The sequence below is a fragment of the Filicampus tigris genome, chromosome 13 (assembly GCF_054856515.1).
Source record: "Filicampus tigris isolate MCC_2025a chromosome 13, RoL_Ftig_1.0, whole genome shotgun sequence".
Classification (NCBI taxonomy): domain Eukaryota; kingdom Metazoa; phylum Chordata; class Actinopteri; order Syngnathiformes; family Syngnathidae; genus Filicampus; species Filicampus tigris.
The window spans coordinates 13017277-13038305 of NC_141229.1; the positions used below are offsets into that span (position 1 = coordinate 13017277).

Below are 21029 nucleotides of genomic sequence, written 5' to 3' on the forward strand. Positions count from 1 at the left end.
GCACATATTTGTGAAATGGATGGAATGTGGTGCAATTAGTTTTAATGATGTGCAAGACAAATCTGCACGACAGCAATTACTGTGACAATGTGCTCACCAGGCCAGAGGCAGGGCCCATGAAGACGCAGACAGGCTGCAGCGCTGTAGGCCAACAGGCTTCATGTGGGGTGCATGTAACTGGCCTGTCCATGTCGCTGTCATTGTTGGAGGTTCTGTGACAATGTTGTTACTTGGAAGAATGGCCTTTCACGCATCACTGAAGACACACATAAACACGTGAATATTAGAATCTCTTTTTCAGGCAGATTTTATTTTAAAGTAAAATGAGAACATCCTCAAATGTCCTACATATAAATAAGTTTACCACGATATTGAAAGACAGTAAAATACACAAAGTTGACTTTTTTTATTGTGTGTTTACCAATACTTGGATTTTTGGACTGCCTGCCCACACATCAAGTGTGAAATGAACCGAGCTGGGCACTACACCCTTTTTTGCCTGTCCATCCTCCGTCCGCGACCTGGGTACCCTTCCGTCCTTGTCCCGCCGGCCTTATTCATAATAATTATCGTCCTCCGACCCTATCCGTCCTCTTCCGGGCTTCCGTCCTTGCATTCCGTCGGTCCGCCCCACGCACCCCCCCCAAAAAAGCGTTCATGCATAACATTATTTCAAGCACATTAGCTGGCTAATTTCTTATGCACATCCACTTACCGGCTGGGAGTATCGTGATTGGATTGAATTGTTTACAACTGTAGACAGCTTTTTAGCTGCCAGCATTCACCGTCGTGATGTGATGATGAAGATGATGACGCGGGCCGGAGCAAACCTGGGCACATCACGAGAATTTTGCGTAATAACACAGTACTATTGGGTTTTGTTTCACATTTTCACTTTGTATTGCGTTATGTCATAATAAAAATAATGATTGCAGAATAAGGCAATCTTATTTTAGGAGAACGGACGTCTTCCACTTCCGGGTCATAGCTTTCAATGTTTTTTTTTTCCCTCATCAATGAAATGAAAAAGAGCAATCCAGTGTGGTGCAGGATTAGCAAGGCAGCCTTGCTTTTTAAAAGAACCGCCGGGACTTGACCCGGTTAGGGACAATTAGAGGGACGGACGAAAACCTAACTCCATCTTTGCTTCGTCCTTTCTTTTTAAAAGAGTCCTCATCCTCCGTCTGACCGTCCACAAAATAGGGTGTCCGTCCCTGGGACGGAATGCCTAGGTCTGGAAATGAACAGCCCAATTACGTTTTTTTGCTCGCTGCTTATTTCCGAAAATACAGTTTGTCTGAGAGCGAGGCATTTTGTACTGTGCTAAATTCCATGCCAGCGTATCTTGAGCAAAATAATCATCAGTAATACTGATTAGCCACAGTGGATAGTGGAGGTCTTTATGGATGTAGTGCAACATCAGAGAGCTGACAACGTGTTTGTCCTTTTTTTCGTCGTGACAGAATCAATAGTGGCTCTTTTGGTTGGGATTATATGTGCGATATATAAATCATAAACTTATCAAAAAGAACAATGGCTAAAAACGAATGGGAATCTTGCACGTGGACTGATCTCTGCTATTGCCATATACCACATTTGGATACTTAGCTATTCCTCATAAACTGGCTCACATTTCAAAATAGACTAACAGTGGCTCTAAAATATCATTTTCAGTGACCTAAAATGCAGTTTGTGTGACTACAAGAGGGCAAGTCAAAACATATTTCTTCTCTCAAAAAATATGTGGACATGGATGTGTCAAAAATGTCACTGAATCTGTGGCCTCTGTGTTCTTCCCCAAAACTTGAGCTTGAACAGAACAAGACAAGAAGGTGGCACATAGCCAGACCATACAAGCTTGATGATGTATTGACCCCCTTGCCAGACAGAGCCCAGGAGTCAGGACATTCCCATTTTATCCCATGATGGAAAATTCCCATCACCGCAAGTGAGCCGCACCACCCTATTTTCTACGTAGTTGTCCAATTTATCAGCAAAACAGTCTGACCTTTCCTAATAGTCGTGAAATGTTTGAAGGAATCCGTTAAAAACTCGAGAGTGTGATATTCAATCCTCAGCTTGTTAGCACTTGTCGTCACATCACACCATGACTGCGCATAATGGGCTGGCCTTTCGATTACCATTCATGGTAAGAAAACCTAAACACAGACTTTAGTTTGTCTTTGCCAGGGAATTGACATTAAAAAAAACATTTATGGGGAAAAAGCAATGTAGGTAACAGGTGGAAAATGAATGACATATATACAGAAGGGCCACGGAATCTGGGAATTATGGCTATATCAGGACGTACATGCAAGTAAGAGGCAACGGAGCCTTTCTCAATTCCAGGAGCTGTGCTAGTGTTTCGGCCTGCGATCCGTCAGTGTCCACAGCGTCTGTGTCAATAGCATTCCATAGCTGTCTTGACAGAGTACTGCTCTTTGCTTTGTGGCCTGATTTACCGTTAAAAGGACAGTGTCTTAAATCCCCCTCAAGCATCCTCTATTAAAAATCTATGTGTCACAAGATGGAGAGGCTGTTTACTTAAATGGCATGCCGCCGGGCTTTCAGGGCTTGAAGTATCTGTAATGTGATGGGAGGATGTGGAAGTGGGTCGGCGCACTGACACAGATTATTTTTCCATGACCTCGGCACAATGTATTTGCGTTTCGTTTGATAAATATTATGTAGCCGTTTATCTTCGGAGTACAGTAATACCTTTCAGATGCAGCTTGTTTTTTTTAAAATAAAAGCTGCACTTCTACATAATATTTCTGTAATCTATCATCTATCTTTAGATTCCCTTTTCCCCATGCATTCAGTTTATATGACCTCTAAAGTGTACAATTCCAATTGAGTGCCTATATCCAATTTTTGGTGGTTTGTCGACCGACATACTTTTTCAAGTCAGCCTTATAAATCCTTAAGTTTACTGTACATTGACGGAGCAACTGAAACAAACTGCAGGTGCCCATCATCTAGAGCCGTGTCAATATCAGGCAACAAACACAAGTTAGCAATAAGGCAATATTAAGCAATATTAAACATTGCAGTTTAGTTGGCCTGGTATGGCGGCTTTCCCAACTTGGTTTTAATGCAGGTACCCTGAGTATTATGTCACATCCCGCTGTCCAGAAATGCTTTACTTATTACAATACAATACAATATAATTTTTATAGCGCATTTCACAACAGCTACAGCTGTAACAAAGCACTTTACATACAACAACAAAATAGCCATAATACAACAAGTAAATTCAATAAATTAACACTATACTATATACAATAGACACCGGAAAACAGTCTTGTATCCATATTTTGACGAGGCCTGATTCCAATCTAAGGATATCTGATTTCTGTTTACACTACCATGACCTATATACAAAATTATGACACTTGGGAGCTAAAAATTGGAATCCTGTCACTTTCCCATGTAGTTTAATCCAGCCTAATTTGCAGTGACGATGCACCCATCAAATTCTAGATCTGTGACGAAATTGCTCCCTATTCCCCTAAACAGAACCATGAACCTTGATTACAGTCTTTTACTTTAGCCAGAAGCTGGATAAGTAGGTGATCACATGTATGCTTAAGAAATTGAACATGACAGCCTCCCCCAGGCTTTTTGCTACATAAAAGGTAGAAAAAAGGCCCAGAAGTTAAGCTAACGGCCTCTTGATTGAATACATTTAAAATGAGCCCCGGTGCCCAGAATATGAGGAGACATTTGTACTACTGATTCTTGATACAATTGAGGGAAAAACGTTCTAAAATGACCTGCTGAAAACTTGAACTCCATCTGTGTTCTCTCTTTAGCCGACTGCCAGCCGCCCTGCCAGAACCGCGGCTCCTGCAGCCGACCGCATACCTGCGTTTGCCGCTCGGGTTTCCAGGGGCCCCGCTGCGAGGAGGTGGCCCCCGAGCAGGTGTACATCCACGAGAGAGGGTCACTGAGGCGTGTGCAGCCGGGCAGCAACGCTTTCCAGAGAGACCAACCGCGGAGACGGCCCGCAGAAAGGCAGGCCATTGATAGCACCAAGGTCCAGACCCCGCGACCTGCGACCACCAGGCAACCAGTCCACACTGCGTAAGTGATTCAGCTGTGACTTCCCACCTGTTCTGTGTGGAGCAAGAAAACCTCAAATGACAGGCGAAAAAGGAGAAGGGCTCAATTACATTTGACCCAAGTAATATACCATGACTTTTCGAGTGAGTTGTTGTATGCTTACGGTTCGGCGTCACGCTAGCCGCTATTAATGCTAACCACTTTCAGGATTAAAAAGATGACAAAAATGTACTGTTCACGTGAAAAATCTGTGAGCAACCATTAGCTAGAGCATCATTGTTCGCTATCTTGCCCTGTGGCCATGATGAATTATGCTCTAAAACCGAGTCAATCAGCATACAGGGAAAGCAAAAGACTGGTTAAACGAACGTGATTTCTGTGGCGCCAAAGTAGCCTGTGACATTTTAGCATCTTTGTTTTTTAGCTCCTTACACTCCGATGTTCAAAGGTCAGTACCCACAATAAGTTGTTTTCTTATGAAACTTACTGTTCCATTTCTTGTCTTTGTTTGCAGTCATGAGATAAAATCTACTTTATACTAAAACTTAACCTCTATGAAAAAGTCACAGCCATTTTGAGAGCGTTGCATTGTATTTATCTGAAAAGGAAAAATCCCCAGAGCAGTTTGTTTAAAGTACCTTTACGGTTCTACATGGAGGCCGGGAAAAAAAAGATATAAACCACCCGATTACAAAATTTTTTTAACTTTCTTGGACAAACAGCCCCAGTTTAATTACACTCCTCTTCAAGTGCCCGTGTTTACATGTGCAATAAATCCTTCCAGATGAGTCGATTCAACCCTTAATCTTTGAAATACACTATGTAAAACAAATGTCAAGAGTGATAAGAATTTGCTTCCATACTTGAAGTATTAAGGTAAATCCCTAAGATGTGATAAACATAACACGGTTTACCAGACAGAAGGATCAAACAAGCTATTTTCTATGAAATAGACTGGGAAAATTATATTTTCTTGGTGTTTGACATTTGCAGTTTTTCTTCCCGATTTTAGAATAACTACAACCCGTCCAACTAGTAATTGCCCTGATGAACATGTCTTTTCAGTTAATTCTCCAAAGACTGCTAATCAGACAGGCCTAATAGTTTCTTGGCTTGTATGCGTGTGACTGTTTTAGGTCCAATTTGCTTCGAAATAACCTTTTGCTCTGATTAATGGCCCGATCATGGATACAAATGTATTATTCATTCGGGACGTTGAGATATTTCCCAAACAAAGGCATTCTGGGAAAATGTTAATAGTTTATTATTGTTTACAGCGCTCTTTATCATATAGTTTAAAATTTTGGACCTTGGCCCAATGCCTACTTCTATTTGCTCAAGTTGATTTACCAAAATCAGGGGGACTGGTTGTTCCAGACATACCAGTCTGTTTCCTGGGCATTGCAAGCTCAGGGATACACTCACTACTCTAATAGTAGCCAAGTGCATTTATGTGCTCAACTTGATTGGTCGAGGGAGAGTTGTTACTTCAGTTTTACACTCAAAATTGAATTGCACCATTTAATACTTAGTACCTGCTATCAATAATGGAATACAGTTAGATCTGGAAATAAATGACACTTAACATTGATGCAGCCTTCTGAACAGTGCGGTCATATGAGACAAGCCAGAACAGTGGTGGATTTGCACTTGCTGCATGGCTGTAAGGCCGCTAAGATGACATATAATTTCCATTATATGTTTTGTCATTTATTCATTATTCATTTATAAGTGTTCAAAGAAAATGTACGATACAGTGGAACCTCAAGTTCAGCACGTGCCTATTTACGAGCAATTCGCGTTACACACAAAATTTTCATAGAAAAATTACCTCTACATGCATACTATTTCCGGTATATGAACGGTCTTGGCATGGACTAGCGGATGGATCTAGGTTGCCCCACTTGCGTATTGGCGTATTGCAATACCGAGGTGGTGCATGCGTTTTTGCCGTACTAGAATAAACTGTAAGTGCATAACAACAGTAGGTGGCAGTGGCACTTTCATTGTGAGAGTGTGTGCAAGGAGTATAAAAAATGTTACAAGTTTTTCAGCAGATTTATATTATGCAGATGTGCACTTATAAGAATTTCATAGACATTTTTTTTCCTATTTATAGTGGCGGTGAAAAGTTTGGGGGGGCGCGGCGAAATATTTCCTTCTTCCTGGGAGGCGGTAACTCATTGGGAATCACTGCTGTAAACTGAAAAATGGCTGTATCCCTCGGCAGCAGAAGGCGGAAGTCCGTTGCATAAGTAGGTGGATGGTTCCGCCGCCGCATCCTTGACCTTATGTATAGCATCTTTTTTTATTAAGCAATGATTCGGTCCAAAAATTATGAAAATGACCAAAAGGAATGTGCAGCGAAGAGTATGGATATATATATTATTCTTTTTTTTTTTTGTATCGTTTATTGTTTAGTTTGTCTTTTTTAAATTTCATTCAACAAACCACATGATCATCATCTATTAGGGACTTTCTTAGGAATAGTTTACTGTGTTTGAGAATTTGGCAGACTGTGCTACGCCTCTCTGGGCGTTCAGGTGGTCCGAGGGTGTTTACTATTACACGCCCTCGGCGTACCTGACAATTTGATGACACAAAGTAGACTCGACCTTCGACCAGGTGAAACCAGGTCTAAGTTGTGGCGCAGGTGGTGTAATGCGATTTTGGTGGATTTGATCCAAGCAGGCAGATTCTGCGCTTTGCTTATTTGTGTTGTGGATGTCATCGCATTTCATTCAATACATTTTCCACCAAAACCTCAGAAATATTGTAGGAATCAATTTATTGAATGCATTATTATTATTATTATTATTATTATTATTATTATTATCATTATTATTATTATTATTATTATTATTATTATTATCATCTTTAATATTTCTAAAAGCATCCGCGTATCGTGGCACATCAGGTGTGTGTTTGTGCGTGTGCGTGTGTTTGTCACACGATCGTTGAAGGGGGTCTCCAAGTGCCCGCTTCGCAGCGGCCAGATTGCACGGATTACAGCGAGTCCGTTATGCTTCCGCCACGTAGACCGCGCGGCTCACCTGAATCAAGGCGGCTTTGTTCAGTCCCACAACGGTGCAAATGCCCATTTTCAACTGTGCTTGTCTATGAAAATGCCAAGTGAAAGAAAACATATTAGAAACTGCGCTTTGTCCTAGACCTGCGCTGAGCATGAAAACAGGGCCTCTTGTGTGTTTGCCAATGTTGTAGTATTATCCTGACTCCCCCACACTCCTGTTTGTGGTATCTGCGATCAATTGTAAATTTTGGCAGATGATTCATGGAATAGTCTTGTGCATCCCACTTTCCAAAATGGTTATCTTTGAGTCATAGTAAATCTAATTGCTTCTCCGTGATAATCGCACAGTTGCCATGCACGTCCCTCTTTGTTCTTGATTCACACAGTATTTCTGCTTCCTGACTCACCGTTCTGGGTCAAACAGATTGATAGTAAAGGGAAGAGAGTGTTGTTGAGTCACGCGTGCCCCCAGTGTGACTGTTCACCCTGATAATTATGTGAAAGCTGACTAACTACTTGTAAGAAGTGCGGTTAGGTTCCAAGATGAGACATTTCCCTGTTCCGGAATTCGAGATTTCCCAGCATGCAGCTTTGGCTAATTATTAGATGTGGTTGTTGCGTAAAGTCCTTAACATGACAGGTGGAAAATCTGCCAACATTGTAAATCATCTGAGATTTATTTCTTTTCCCGGTCCTTCCAGCAAGCTTTGAGACAAATTGGAGTGCAAATCTAAGACCTCATGGACTGACAGAAAATGTTCTGCATTCTTTTGGACCAGACTTGACTTGAAAGGGTGGAAAGTGTTCCCCCTGGAGAAGAAGTGGAGGATGCAAGTCTTCGTTTCATATATCTGATTGATGTTTCACTGCTCCAAAGCCAAGAAAGCACAAGCAACATGAAGTCATACAATGAGATAGTGAGACAACACCATTGCCCAGTCTTGGTATTTGGATTAAGGATTAGGGAGGACTGACGTTTGCTTCAGAAATATCTTTTTTTTTTTCTTTCCTAAATGCCCAGGGAGTAAATTCCTTCCCATATGTGCAGCTACTTTCTTTCCAGTTTTGTCCTACTGGCGAGGGTGTCAGGTACTAAATAAGTCTGTCTTGGATCACATTTGACTTTTTATGTCAGCAGCACCTTTTTATTGACCTCACCTGTCAAGTGGCGCCATAGTAGCATGTAGCAATAGTTTGGAAAAGGAATAAGACATGGACGCAGGGAGAGAAAACATTTAAAAACATTTAAAAAAACATTTTAAAAGAAGTAAAAACAATAACCACCACATTGATAAGAATCTACACAGAAAAGTGACTAGTCCAGTATCGCACCTCAGTTGCAGTCATCTTTTGTTATCATTTATTGAGGCAAAGTTGTTGGCCATTAATGCTCATCATTAGGCACCAATTGTAGTAGAAAAACAAACACTCAAGTGCGATGGCTGTACAGTCTGTGTAAAAGCCACCTTGACACCTTAAATATAATTGTTTCTTTCCTATGGGCTGCCATTTCAAGTGTAACTGAGGTTATTGTGGTGAATGATATGACCCATTACCACATCATTACATGAGCACTCAATCGTCATTGCAGGGCTCTAGACCAACATTTACTCCTGTTAGCCTTGGTGTTTCCAAATTTGTCATTTGGTCGCACCCCATTTCCAGTCATTTTGATTTGGTGCGTTCAAAGTTTCTCATCTTTTTACTGCATCAAATGTGTGAACAACTTTGTTGTCATGACTTAAGTTCCCAGTGGCTTTGTTTAAGTTAATGATTCAACTATTGATTTGACTTGTTTTCTGATCTATGTGGAGACGCTGGACACTAAATCATTGTCTTCAGCGTAGGAGCCAGATATTGCGATCTTAGAGGCCAAGCATAATATCATCAGTTGCTAGCACATTCTTTTCTCTGAGTCTAATACTTTTATTAAAGGTGAAGTCCATCCATCCATCCATTATCGATACCGCTTATTTTCACAAGGGGCGTGCTGGAGCCTATCCCCGGTGTCTTCGGGCAGTAGGCGGGGGACACCCCGAATTGGTTGCTGGCCAATCGCAGGGCACGCAGAGACAAACAAACATCCACACTCACAATCCCACCCAGGGGCAATTTAGAGTGTCCAATCAACTTCCCATGCATGTTTTTGGAATGTGGGAGGAAACCGGAGGACCCGGATAAAACCCACGCAGGCATGGGGAGACCATGCAAACCCCACATAGGAAGGCCGGAGCCGGGATCGAACCCACGACCTCTGAACTGTGAGGCGGACGTGCTAACCAGTCGATCACCGTGCCGCCCTAAAGATGAAGTCAACCCCAAAATTTTCTTTACAATATTATGTTATATGTAGCCCCACCAGTCTAAACACTGCATTCTGATTGATATTGTGTTTGTGGAATATGATTTAAGCTGCAAAATCTATCCATTTTTGTCCATCTCAGGGGGCGGACTTTTTGCTACTTTCTGTCGACTGAAAAGGACATCACAGTTGCTGAAGGCTTAGGTAACAACCAATCATGGCTCAGCTTCAGAAAACAGGTGAATTTTGATTGGTCGTTACCCGAGCCCTGAGCAACTGTGATGTCATTTTCAGTTGAGAGAAAGTGACAAAATGGCTGCCCCCTGAGATGGACAAAAAATGGTGGATTTTACTGCTTAACTCCTATTCCACAAACGTAATATTAGCCAGAATGCCGTGTTGAGACTGGTGGATGGACATAGAACATATTATTGTCAAGAACATTTTTGGGTTGACTTCCGCTTTAAGTGTACAAATTGCAAAGAACAATACCCCTTTTTGCCCGGTGCCCGTGTTTAGCTTGATACACAGTAGTGACATAGTATAGTTACAGGGAAATGTAACCTTAAAAGTCTCACAGTCTGTTCCGTTGAATTGGCATTACTATGTTGAAACAATAAAACACTCTTTAAACACTCCCTTAACTGTAATGACAAAATAGGACTGCATAATAAAAGGTGCGTCACGACTTGCACTTGTACGTATATTAGCTGTCGAGCCCAGTGTATCGACTTCTCTGTCTCTTCAGGTTCTAAATCTTCACTTGGTCCTCCTTCTACTTACTCATCCCCACGTCCATAGATCATTTCCTATTGGCATGGCTAGACACTCCATTGGGACACGTGAGGCATTAGGCATGTTCAAAATCTGGCGTGTACCTGTAAAAGCTTTATCAGTGGGTCTGCAGCACATCTTTTACTTCCTGCCTCCCAATTCCGGCCTTGAGTTAAAAGTCTTAGCATACTGTATGTTGGACTCTGGGACACAGGAACAACCCTTCACCTTTTTTGACTCAGTTTTAGTGACCCTTATAACTGTAAATATCAAATGTCGCAACAGTATGTGCTTGGGGACTATAAAATTGTGGATTTTAATGGAAGTAAACACCGCATGGCTGTTTCCTCACCTGAAGTGTGACGTGCTAATACATTTCATTGTGACGTCGGCCTTTCCTGGAAGTGCGACACACAGCAGTCGTGAAAAACCTGTCACTGTCAGCATGAAATCCTATAGATCACAGATGGTCGCGGTAGGAAGGTCAAGGCCAGTGATGAACTCCCCTGGCTGAGCTGGAATGGTGATAACACATAAATCACCTTCTCCATTGAGGCCCTCATATCACCTCCACACCCCCATTAGTCTATGACATCAGTCGTCTGCAGGAAACAGAGCAGGGCAGAGCAGGATGTGTGTGCAGCATGTACACCATCCCTGCAAAGGTCATCTTGCTCTCATTTTCTGTTACATAATCAGACTGAAGGAGGCACCTGGACAGTAGATGTAGCTTTAAGGATAAAGGTAACCGCTAACCGGGTGGTTAAAATGATTTTTTTTTATCACCCTGTCTCAAAATATGTAACTGAGTTAAAAATATTGGAAACCTGTAATAACTAGGTCATCTGTAACAGCCCATCCAACTGCAAGTACTGGTATTCGAACTCCCATAGTTGATCCATGAAACTGAGACTGACAGGATTCAGTGTTCAAGAAGTGGACTTGTAACTTTTTCCTTGAATCACATGCTGCTCATTTAAAGGCCTTATTTTTCCTGCAGTAAAGCAATTTGATGCAATCCAGCCATCCACTATATTGGCTCATAAAAGGTTTGCACAGTGGAACACTCTGGTGGAGAAAGTATGTGATAAGCCTGATGTAAACAGTAGTCATTACCAGGATGCGTGACTCTGGTTTGTTGAATAAATCAGCACATGCCTTTTGTTTATTCGTCATTGATCAAGTTTGGATTTCTCATGAAACTTTTCAGGCATATCCGCCTGTACCTGAGGTTGTATAGTTTGCGGTTTTTGCAAAAAAGATCATCCAAATCAGGATTGTTTCAACCCTCGCAGAGGTCTACTGCCGACTGACCGTCGTTCTCGTCTTTGATCCATGCGTGTCTTTACTCATTATTATTTTTACAGTACAGATTCATCATTCCCATTCCAATGATTAGGAATTAACAACAGGGAACAAAGAACTGAGATGAATGACCCTCAACTGCCATTAACTGTTATGACCCACGTACAGCATGCATGGTAACTAAGGCCGAGCGCTTGTGTGTGGGTTGTTGACTCAAGGCTTTGCACATAACCACACAGCCATTTCTCAGAGGAAACTGTGGTCATAGTGGGAGTTCTCCTTGTTAATCATGGATCACTGGTTGCTTTCACTTCCATTACAGACAAACCACACCAGCAGCAGCACAGACTGGCTCTGCTGTCAAAATCCCGTAGGTGACCTCGGCACCTGTATGGAAATATAATTCATGAATTGTGGTCTTGTCACTACTCATTATTAAGTCTGAAAAAGTGCAACAAAAAAGTGGGAGTGGCTTTGAAGATTTAAAAGAAAAAAACAATAGCACAAGTGCTCCAGTAGCTCTTCATGTGTAGTTATAGTGAATCAGCATTTGGAATGTTGTACAGCTATAACATGTCTGCATTGCTGATCTATAAAAGGACAGGTCCACAATCATCCTTTCATCTTTTGACCAGCAAATGGCTGTTACGGCAGGTTTTATCCTGCAAAACACGACACATTTCCACCTGTCCATAGTTAATTGCGCATTGCATGACATACTGTAACTCTATCAATATGGCAGGAAATGAGAGCCTGTCTTAAAGGGATGTAACAATTCATCGAAAATCCATTTGAAATTGATTTAAACTGCATAAAACATGTAAAAAATAAAAGAACCGATTTCGAAATTTTTATCACAAAATAACTTGTAAAGATAACAGTCAAATGTATTGTACATTTATTTATGTTCATGTTTGATTCTAGAACTAACAAAACACTGATCATAAGACCAAAATATAGTTAAACAGTCAAAATGATTAGTGAATACATTTTTTTTGGTAGTTACAAAATGTTACTCTTTGTAATAAAGACAGCAGGTGTTAAAATAAAACATATTTTAGTTTTAAAATGAGTCATTCATTTTGTTAAAAAAAAGATTTGAAAAAATCGAATCGAAATCGGAAGCTGAAAATTGAATAGAATCGGGGGTTGAGTGAATCGTTACATCCCTACTGTCTTATCATAAAAGAATAGTTTTTACAGGAAGGTTTAGTTTTATTGGCCTGTGTTTTGACCTGTAATTTCCTAACAAGTTTTATCCAGATACGACCCAGATCGCTTTTGGCAACAATCCCATTCAGAGTAATCAGACATTTACAATACATCACTGTCAAAGCTTATCGCTGAGTTTGGAAACTACTTTACAAATGAATGTTGTTTTTTTTTGTCGATCTGGATCTTAAAAGAATTTTGGATCTGAATGAAACCTCCCTTTAGCTACAGTAGTACGAACTTATATTATCACCTGAATATGTAGGTGACGTTTTTTTAAAAGACTTTCCAGAGGTCTGTCCTCTGAGTGTTCTTGTTTGACAAGTGTAACATACTGTATGTGTCGAAGACAGTGTAAATGTACTGTAGGCTGAATTTCAGTAAGCTTAACACAGCAATATTGACTCAGTTGGGCCAGGAAAAGTAGCTGTGTTTCTGTCTAAAAATACAGAGCCAAATGAGTCCCATGAGTGTTTGGCTTCCTGCTAGGCTAGGGGGGGGAACAAAGGACCATAGAGAATTTAGCACTCAGCGTGGGACAGATACGTCTTTCACTCCCACATCCCATTTCTCTAAAGGCTTGTCTGCAACACACTCTCTGGGCAGCAGTGTCAGTTGGCCCAGTTTTGTTGGGCAAATCAAGCGCAGTGCAGAGGACTAATGGTTTCTAGGACCTTGATTTGGGCAGATGGAGGCGCCATACCAGGGAATCTCAATATATGCCCAAATACAATTAGAAATGATACTCTTAAATATTGTGCGCGCACATGGGCCTGCCCACTCTTCCAGGAACCTTACTTTATTGTTCTCGAAACTGATGCACCCATGTTTAAAAGTTTCATCAGTTGCTTTTGTACCGGAAACCCACTCTGGCGTACTGTCAGAGCAGTCTGACATGTGACACTCACAGAAATAGTTGAGTCAGCAGTGGCTCTTCCTGCTGACCTGTCCTGTGGCATTTCGCTAAGCGAATGATCAGAGTAACTGCAACAGACCGGCGAGGATTGAGTTACCTCTCAGCTCACAAAGTCTCCAGACGTTATGATTGTAACCCCTGAACCACAGCAACCGCACCACTGTGCTTCCATCCAAGATCAGACCTCTCTGGATTTATTATGTCTTTGGCGCCCTAGGAGACAAAAAGGAACTGTTTACCCCACTACAGTTGTGTGTTATGTTCATGTCTAACTCTATTATATACTTTGTAGTCAGTCATCCAGGTCATGGTAGTCCTCAAAAATGGAATTGAAGACAACTTGAACTTTTGGTAGCAGTTTTGTGTTTAATCCAAAACTGAAGATGCTTTCAGCAACACCGAGAAGTATAGTTGTCTTCGATTCAACATTTGTGACTTTGTCATGTACTATTTCATGCTTGCACTCAATCGATACCATTATAATTAAATTGCATTTCATCTCCTAATTTGTCAGTGTGTCAGATCCAACTAATACACTTTTCTATAGTTCTTTCTCAATAACCTTTGCTGTTTTCCTTGCTTGCCTAGACCCATTTATATGAGTCCTATCCCCATTGGGAGGTAGAAAAAATGCCTTATCCAATCCAAACCCACAGTAATTCATTTCACCCAGGATCTGGCTGCTACTAGAGAGATTCTTGGAAGGCTGTCCAGACACAGAGAACATGATTTAATCCAGTCTCAGTGGCGGGTGCGATAAGCCTTTAGACACACCCAGATTTTCACAAGGGGAAATATTCTTCCAGGACCCACAATTATCTAAGTCATAATGACTGGAGATGTTATCAAAAAAAAAAAATACTGGCCCTTAATTGCTCACCGATGTTTGGCCTTATCCCTCCACCTATTTTAGAAGAAAGTGTCTGTGTGCAGTCATTTTCTGTGATGGAATTGACTAATTTTAAACTACTGGCACTACCTTTGATAAATGTAATTTCCAAGGAGCATGCATTTCAAACAAACTGCTTCTTTGGATGAATAACACAGCCATTGATTTGGATGAGAAAGGGAAAATAGGTTTAGCGCAGCCAAAAATGAATACTGCACAATTACAATCATCTATTACGAAGGCTAGTCTAAGGGGTGTTTGTACCCTAGCACCCTTTTGGTGCATTTTAATTTACCTCTACAGTAGTTTGTTTTTCCAACTTGGTTCACTTTGTTTGGTCAGGTGTGCACAAAGTAACCGAATTATGATGTTGGAGCAAATCGGTGTCAAACGAATTTGGCGTGCTTAAGTTAAGACAAGAAAATGTTCTGACTTTCGACAGTACAATTGTCTGTCTGATATACATCTGGCATATGTGACCCAAACTGAAAATAATTATTGACAAAATATTCTCGAAATTAATCATTTCACCAAGATTTAACAGAAAATATGAACATAAATACACATCCATAAAATATTTGTCCCAGACAAACATTATACATTTCTGTTGTTATGGCAACCATTCGAAGGTAATACGAGCGGCAGGGCATCTGTAAAATTCTGAAGACTTTAATTTAATCCCACGTGAAACATAAAGTCAACATTTGTGGTGACAATGATTCTGACCCGCAGACGGTGCACTTGTGACACGCGTCAATGACGGGACGTCATCTTTAGCAGGCGTCCCCATCAAATGACATCGAGGAGCCCCACAGTCTCATTGCCCCAAAACATTTCAACCTCCTCCCTCCTTGATGAAATTTCTGGTGGAAGGTGCTCGCCAACAGAGGAACGAGGAGCTAGAAGGAATGAGATGAGCCCATAATGCAGTCTGCTTGACGCAAACACGAGTTCGTTAGTGACGGACTGAGATGGGCCGTCGGTACTGACCCGGTTAGTGACGATTCCATTGACGGACGAAAACCCATTTCTGTCAATGCGTACTCCGGCAGTGTTTCCCATCATTCGATAACACAACTGGCGTCCGTCAGTGACGGATCGACTGAGTTTCCATCAGTTCTGACGGAATTCCCCCTTCTGGAAATATACAGCAACTAACCCGGGAACTCAGTCCTGCGCAATCTGTTGTGTACTTGCAGCAGTACCTTTACAAAGCATATTTGTCCCATTCAGTACTCGCAGCGGTGTTTGTTTACATCCACTTTGCTGTCAGCTGTGGCTGGATACGTCGCTTCTTATGCTCTGGGCAGGAACACTGATTTCAAACTAAAGTAGCTCACATTGCTCCTTTCTGTTTATTTAATTAATATCTTATATTTATTTCAGTTTACTCATCCTTCCTTTCATTCATTGTCAAACCATTCAGATTTTGAATCAAGAGTTAATAGTATATATATATATTTTTTATATAAATATGTTGGAGGTGAATTTTTACCTGAGTTTTGGTGCCCCCTACAGTCCACGGCATCCTTCACATTCAACTATCTCGCATAATGGGTGAGCCGACCCGGACGAATAGGACCATTTTTTGAAATGGTTTTAACATCTTAATATATAGTTGAAACACAAACAACTGGAGTGTTTAGCTTGGCAAAGCTTGGAATATAAAATAAAGGTTTACTACCAGATATTAAACTTCCAGAAAAGGCTGTAATTTTAAGTCAGACTTTACTATGTCAGGAGCAGTCACTGAGTTATTTTTGTATTCCAATTAGGATAAAGTCTGCCACTGTCCCTTTACACGACCTTGTTGCTAAGAGAAACACACAAAAGCGAAATGAAAAATTCCCCAGGGTTGGATATTATATTTAATGACACATGCTGGGAATCAAACCTCAGGATTTTATTGAAAGAATGACACGGGGCCTTGGTGGCAAACGATGAGTGGATGAGTGCTGCGTAAAGCCCGAGAAATGAAAAGTGTGACCACAATTGGTTTTGACTGCCGGTGGTGCACATGGTGTGGTGCACTGACTTGTGTGTATAAAAAAAAAAAAGATTGATTTATTTTTCTCAGCCCACATAGACTTCTTTCACCTTCTAAAATATACCCAGTCTGCTAAGACAAACCAAATTCCAGACTGAACTCTTTTCTGTGGCCTCTGTGCGGTATATCAACTATTGGAAAGCACACATCTTTTCAAAGTAAAAGCAAATAGATTTGAAATACCGAGATAGCAATTACTCTCTTATCACTTATCAAATATAAACGCTGTAAAAACTTGTTACTAAATGAAATTCTGCACGCATCATGTCATACTTGGCAAGGGGAATCCAAACGTACGATAGCATCTTCACAGCTCATCTGGAATGTTTGCACTTTCCACAATACATTGTAGTTGATGTTTTAGACAGGAATTTATAACAGTGCTGGGCTTAGCAGAGCCAAAAGTGCTGGGCTTAGCAGAGCCAAACATGACCAAGTGTGCATGTATGTCTCTGAGTTCTTGAATTACATCTCCTGGGTCTATCAGTGAAGGCTTTCAGTCATCCAGGTCATAGATCCAGTATCTAAGAAAGGTAGAATGGACTGCAACTGAATTTGGAGATCATAAATGACATATCGCCCGTCATCCAAAGCCTTCTTTGTTTTATACAAATCGTAAGTAGACGCAGTAGTTTCCAGGTCGCCGATGTCATCAGACATGCTGGTGTTCCTTTACAACACCAACATGTCTGATGACATAAACGCTCTTCAAGCCACTTAACCCTTAAAGCCACAAAGTAGCAAAATTGCACCAATCAACATTTACAGTATGCCTTTTATCTCTTCCCATTTTCAAGCTACAAACTTTGAAATAGTGATATCAAAAGATATGTATGTATTTTTAAACTCACCGAAAGGGAAAGAGTTCGATTTTTCAATCTAATATAATTGATTAAGCAACTGAGGAAAAATTTTGGGGTTTCCCTGATGAAAACAATTCTGTCAAACGCCCATCCTGACAGAGGCCCATTAGTAGTGTAGTAGTTCACAAAGCTGACTTTACCACTCAATACCGCATTCACAATCAGTCTGAGAAGGACACTTCTGCATACCCCAGTGCCCAATAGTAGTCATGCCAAAATAAGGGATGGACTGAATACTGGCCAGGCCGATTATCGGCGTCAATATTTGGCATTTTGACTAATATCAACATCTTTCATTTTTACAAATCTGAAGGCCGATAAAGCTGGTATGTCACTGAACAGCGAACGCTTGCAAACATAGCGAATTTGGGGTTTTCGTCAGGGTTCGTAAAATGTTGCAAAAGGTTACAAAGATGTTCGCAGATGTTTTTCACTTGTTGCAAACAATGTTGAGACAGTTTTTCACTGTCTGTGAACATCATTGCCACATTTTGCAACGGTTTATGAAACCCTGACGAAAAATACTGCTTAAGAGATTTTAAAACGGGGTTAACTTCAGGATACTTTTTATTGATGTATTTATTTGAATTTTGACCTTAACTGTATAGGATATGCTGCTGATACTGGGAACTCCTTGCACTTTTTATTTTTGTTCGAAATTAAAACAAGTGTAACATTTCAGTTATTTTGGAAAAGTATTTATGTAGACAACTTTGGGGTGCTATTTACTTTTTTAGTTTTTGATGTAGCATAAGACATGCTGATGAAAACTCCCTGCACTATTTGTTCGAATTTTAAACCAAAGTCATCTATTCTCTGTATGTTTAAAATGAAAAGAAAACCTTCAACATGTTGAAAAGTTGTTTAAACAAACATGCTTTGTGCCATTTCAGCAAAGTTAGTTTTTTTTAAATTTTCACGCAAGTATTTTCACTTTTACAGCAAATGAATACCGGCGCCCGCCGTCGGTTATCAGGCCCCTTGACTACTAATAATCCATATCGGTATTGGCCCTGAAAAAGACATATCGGTCTATAACCATCATTTGTATAGTTTTGTTTGTTTTGTGACAATATCTGATGCAATTATACAGAAGCAAACGAAAATAAATATATTATGAGATCATATTGCATGCTACACAAACTATGGCCTGGACTATTTTATATTTTTGAATCCCTCACAAAGGTCTCTTGTCAGCACCCCGATCCATTCATAAATCAATCCCTTTTGCTGAAAAATGTTTTTGCAGCGGTTGATCGAAGTAGTACAAAGTTTCCATTGTTTCAGCTGCTGTTTGCACAATTTTCGTCATTTCTGCTGCTCCCTCCAGTCAGACTGATGATCACCTTATTTGATGGAAAGCTCTGAAATGGACTTTAATGCATTACCTGAAATGCCTCAACTTTGATTTACACTTGTAATGATGGTCATTTACTCTATTACTATTCGCATTTTCCAAGTAGACTTTAAATTGCTCTAATTTCATACAACCCTGACATAAAACATGTTTTGGCTGACACTTTTAGTTGGAAAAAGGGTAAACGTATCCTTAAGTTTTAAACAAATATCTCAAATTTCCCAAGGTGGCTCAAGCAACTTGTGTGGTTGCAATAGTTATGGCTGCAGAAGGCTGTCACTCATTTCACTGCAGGTCATGTCTGCAAGTCACAGAGACAAATGTGATGGCCAAATCCATCCATTATTGAGTTGTGTGTTGTGATCCAGACTGGGATGTCCATTCCAGACACTTTTTGCCGCTGTCAGACTATCTTGTTTAGACAGTACGTTCGGAGCCAAATCACTCTATCAAACATCCAGACAAGCTCCTTAAATCACTCTATTTTCTGCATTGGCTTTGATAAGCTATTAGACATGGTTTTGGATGAGGCAACTTTCAAACAAATGGAAATGAAAAATGGGCATTGCCAAGAAAGGTTGTGCTGAGCTTCAAGAGCTAAGAGGGGACCGGTGAAAAGTAATATTAAAATAACATACAGTACCTCTTTGTCATGGCATTTTATTGTAGGAAAAAGTAGGTAGTACTTCTGAAGTGCATTAGCTGTAACTGACAAAAATCTTTATTTCAAATGGAAATTTATTGGGAGAGACGGTAACTAAGGCCACCAGACTGGGCTACGAGCAAATGAATCAATCTACGAAGATTATTTGAGATGTAAACGAGTCGTCTGGATCTTGGTCACTGTTTGTGTCTTCTGTGTGAATGTTTGGACTGAACAGGATCAGCAGATGAATCCAGATTTTTCCTGTTCATCCATTGCCTGAAACTCCTGTTTCCCAGAAGACACATCACTACTTATATCATGACAATTTGTGGCGTCCAAGTCAAGTGAAATAGGCTTTGCTAACAGCCAGTAAACCAAACCACCTAACCAAATAGTTTGACAAATCCCGGTCGAGTAGGTTCAACAAAACTTCAAAGTACAACTATGATTTTGCCTGACAGTGTACTGCGTCGGACACAATTTCACACATAGTTTGTGTTAAGCATCAGCAGAAGCTCAAAGATCAGAGCGTTTTTCTAGTCTTTTGAACTCGTCTTCCAGTTCTCAGACCTGGCCTTCTTTCACAGCACTCAACTTTGCTCTACTGTAGCTCCAAGACCACCTCCTTTCCAGCCCCATCTGGGTTCAGGACATGAGTCTGGAACTACCATTCATGCTGCTTGTCATGCCTTCATGAGTGGCGAGCATCCGCATGCTGTAATACCAAAACAAGTTCAAAGATATTTACTGTGACTGAACGCCAAGTCATGGTTGTGCAACGCGTTGGAAGATTTACAGCGTTGGTCCTTGCTCAGTGTAAATTCTTGGCTCTCATTGTGATTTGTAATTTCCGTAAATGTGATGAGGTTTAATAGCTTTCCATATGACGAGTGAAAGAGGATCCGACCAATAGCGTTATGTCTTGGAGGCCTTCTTCGCAATCAGATATTAAAAGAAGGAAGAAGATTAAGATTAATTGTTTGGACTGAGGTTTCCTTTCTCAAAGTACAGTTAGCACCAGAATGATTTAAAACATGAAATGTTTTACCTTTACAATATCTTTTTGTGAATGGAAAAATACAGGCTTTATAGCAAGTTGAAAACCACCTGTTGCCCATCACAGCCCATCAGCTCTCTTTGGACAATGAAGACCTGGTAAAGAATTTGATGATGTCCATGGGACCCAGATTTCAGGCAGTCTTGAGCCCAGACTCAAAATTAGGACCTGCGGCTGTATATATATATATATATATATATATATATATATATATATATATATATATATATATATATATATATATATATATATACCGACAGATGTTTTGAAAATGTTGCTATTCTCGCTCAACTGTTTAAACGCATCTCTCAAGATACAGTACACAGTGTAGTCTAGTTCTACACCGCTTCATATTATAGCCACTAAATAGCTTGCAACATATAAGAGGTTGTGAACTACAAAGTATGTTAGTAATTGCTGTCAATCATGGATCCTGATCAATTACTGATACAGCTCTTGTGTTGGATCTCGGTAGATTGTCCTTGATTTATACACTAAAAGTATGTTCAGATTTGGTTATTAACATCACTTTTTCTTCTCATTTTTTATATTGAACATAATAGAT

General features: G+C 40.4%; 1 protein-coding gene across 2 annotated transcripts in view; it reads left to right on the forward strand.

The window, feature by feature from the left end:
* Positions 1–21029, forward strand: part of LOC147137643 (latent-transforming growth factor beta-binding protein 2-like) — a 105650-nt gene that overhangs the window by 20000 nt on the left and 64621 nt on the right. For both annotated transcript variants that reach the window (XM_086049837.1, XM_086049838.1), the window contains exon 3: positions 3816–4086. In XM_086049837.1, coding sequence (XP_085905963.1) covers positions 3816–4086 — 271 coding nt within the window. The remainder of the gene's footprint in view (positions 1–3815; positions 4087–21029) is intronic.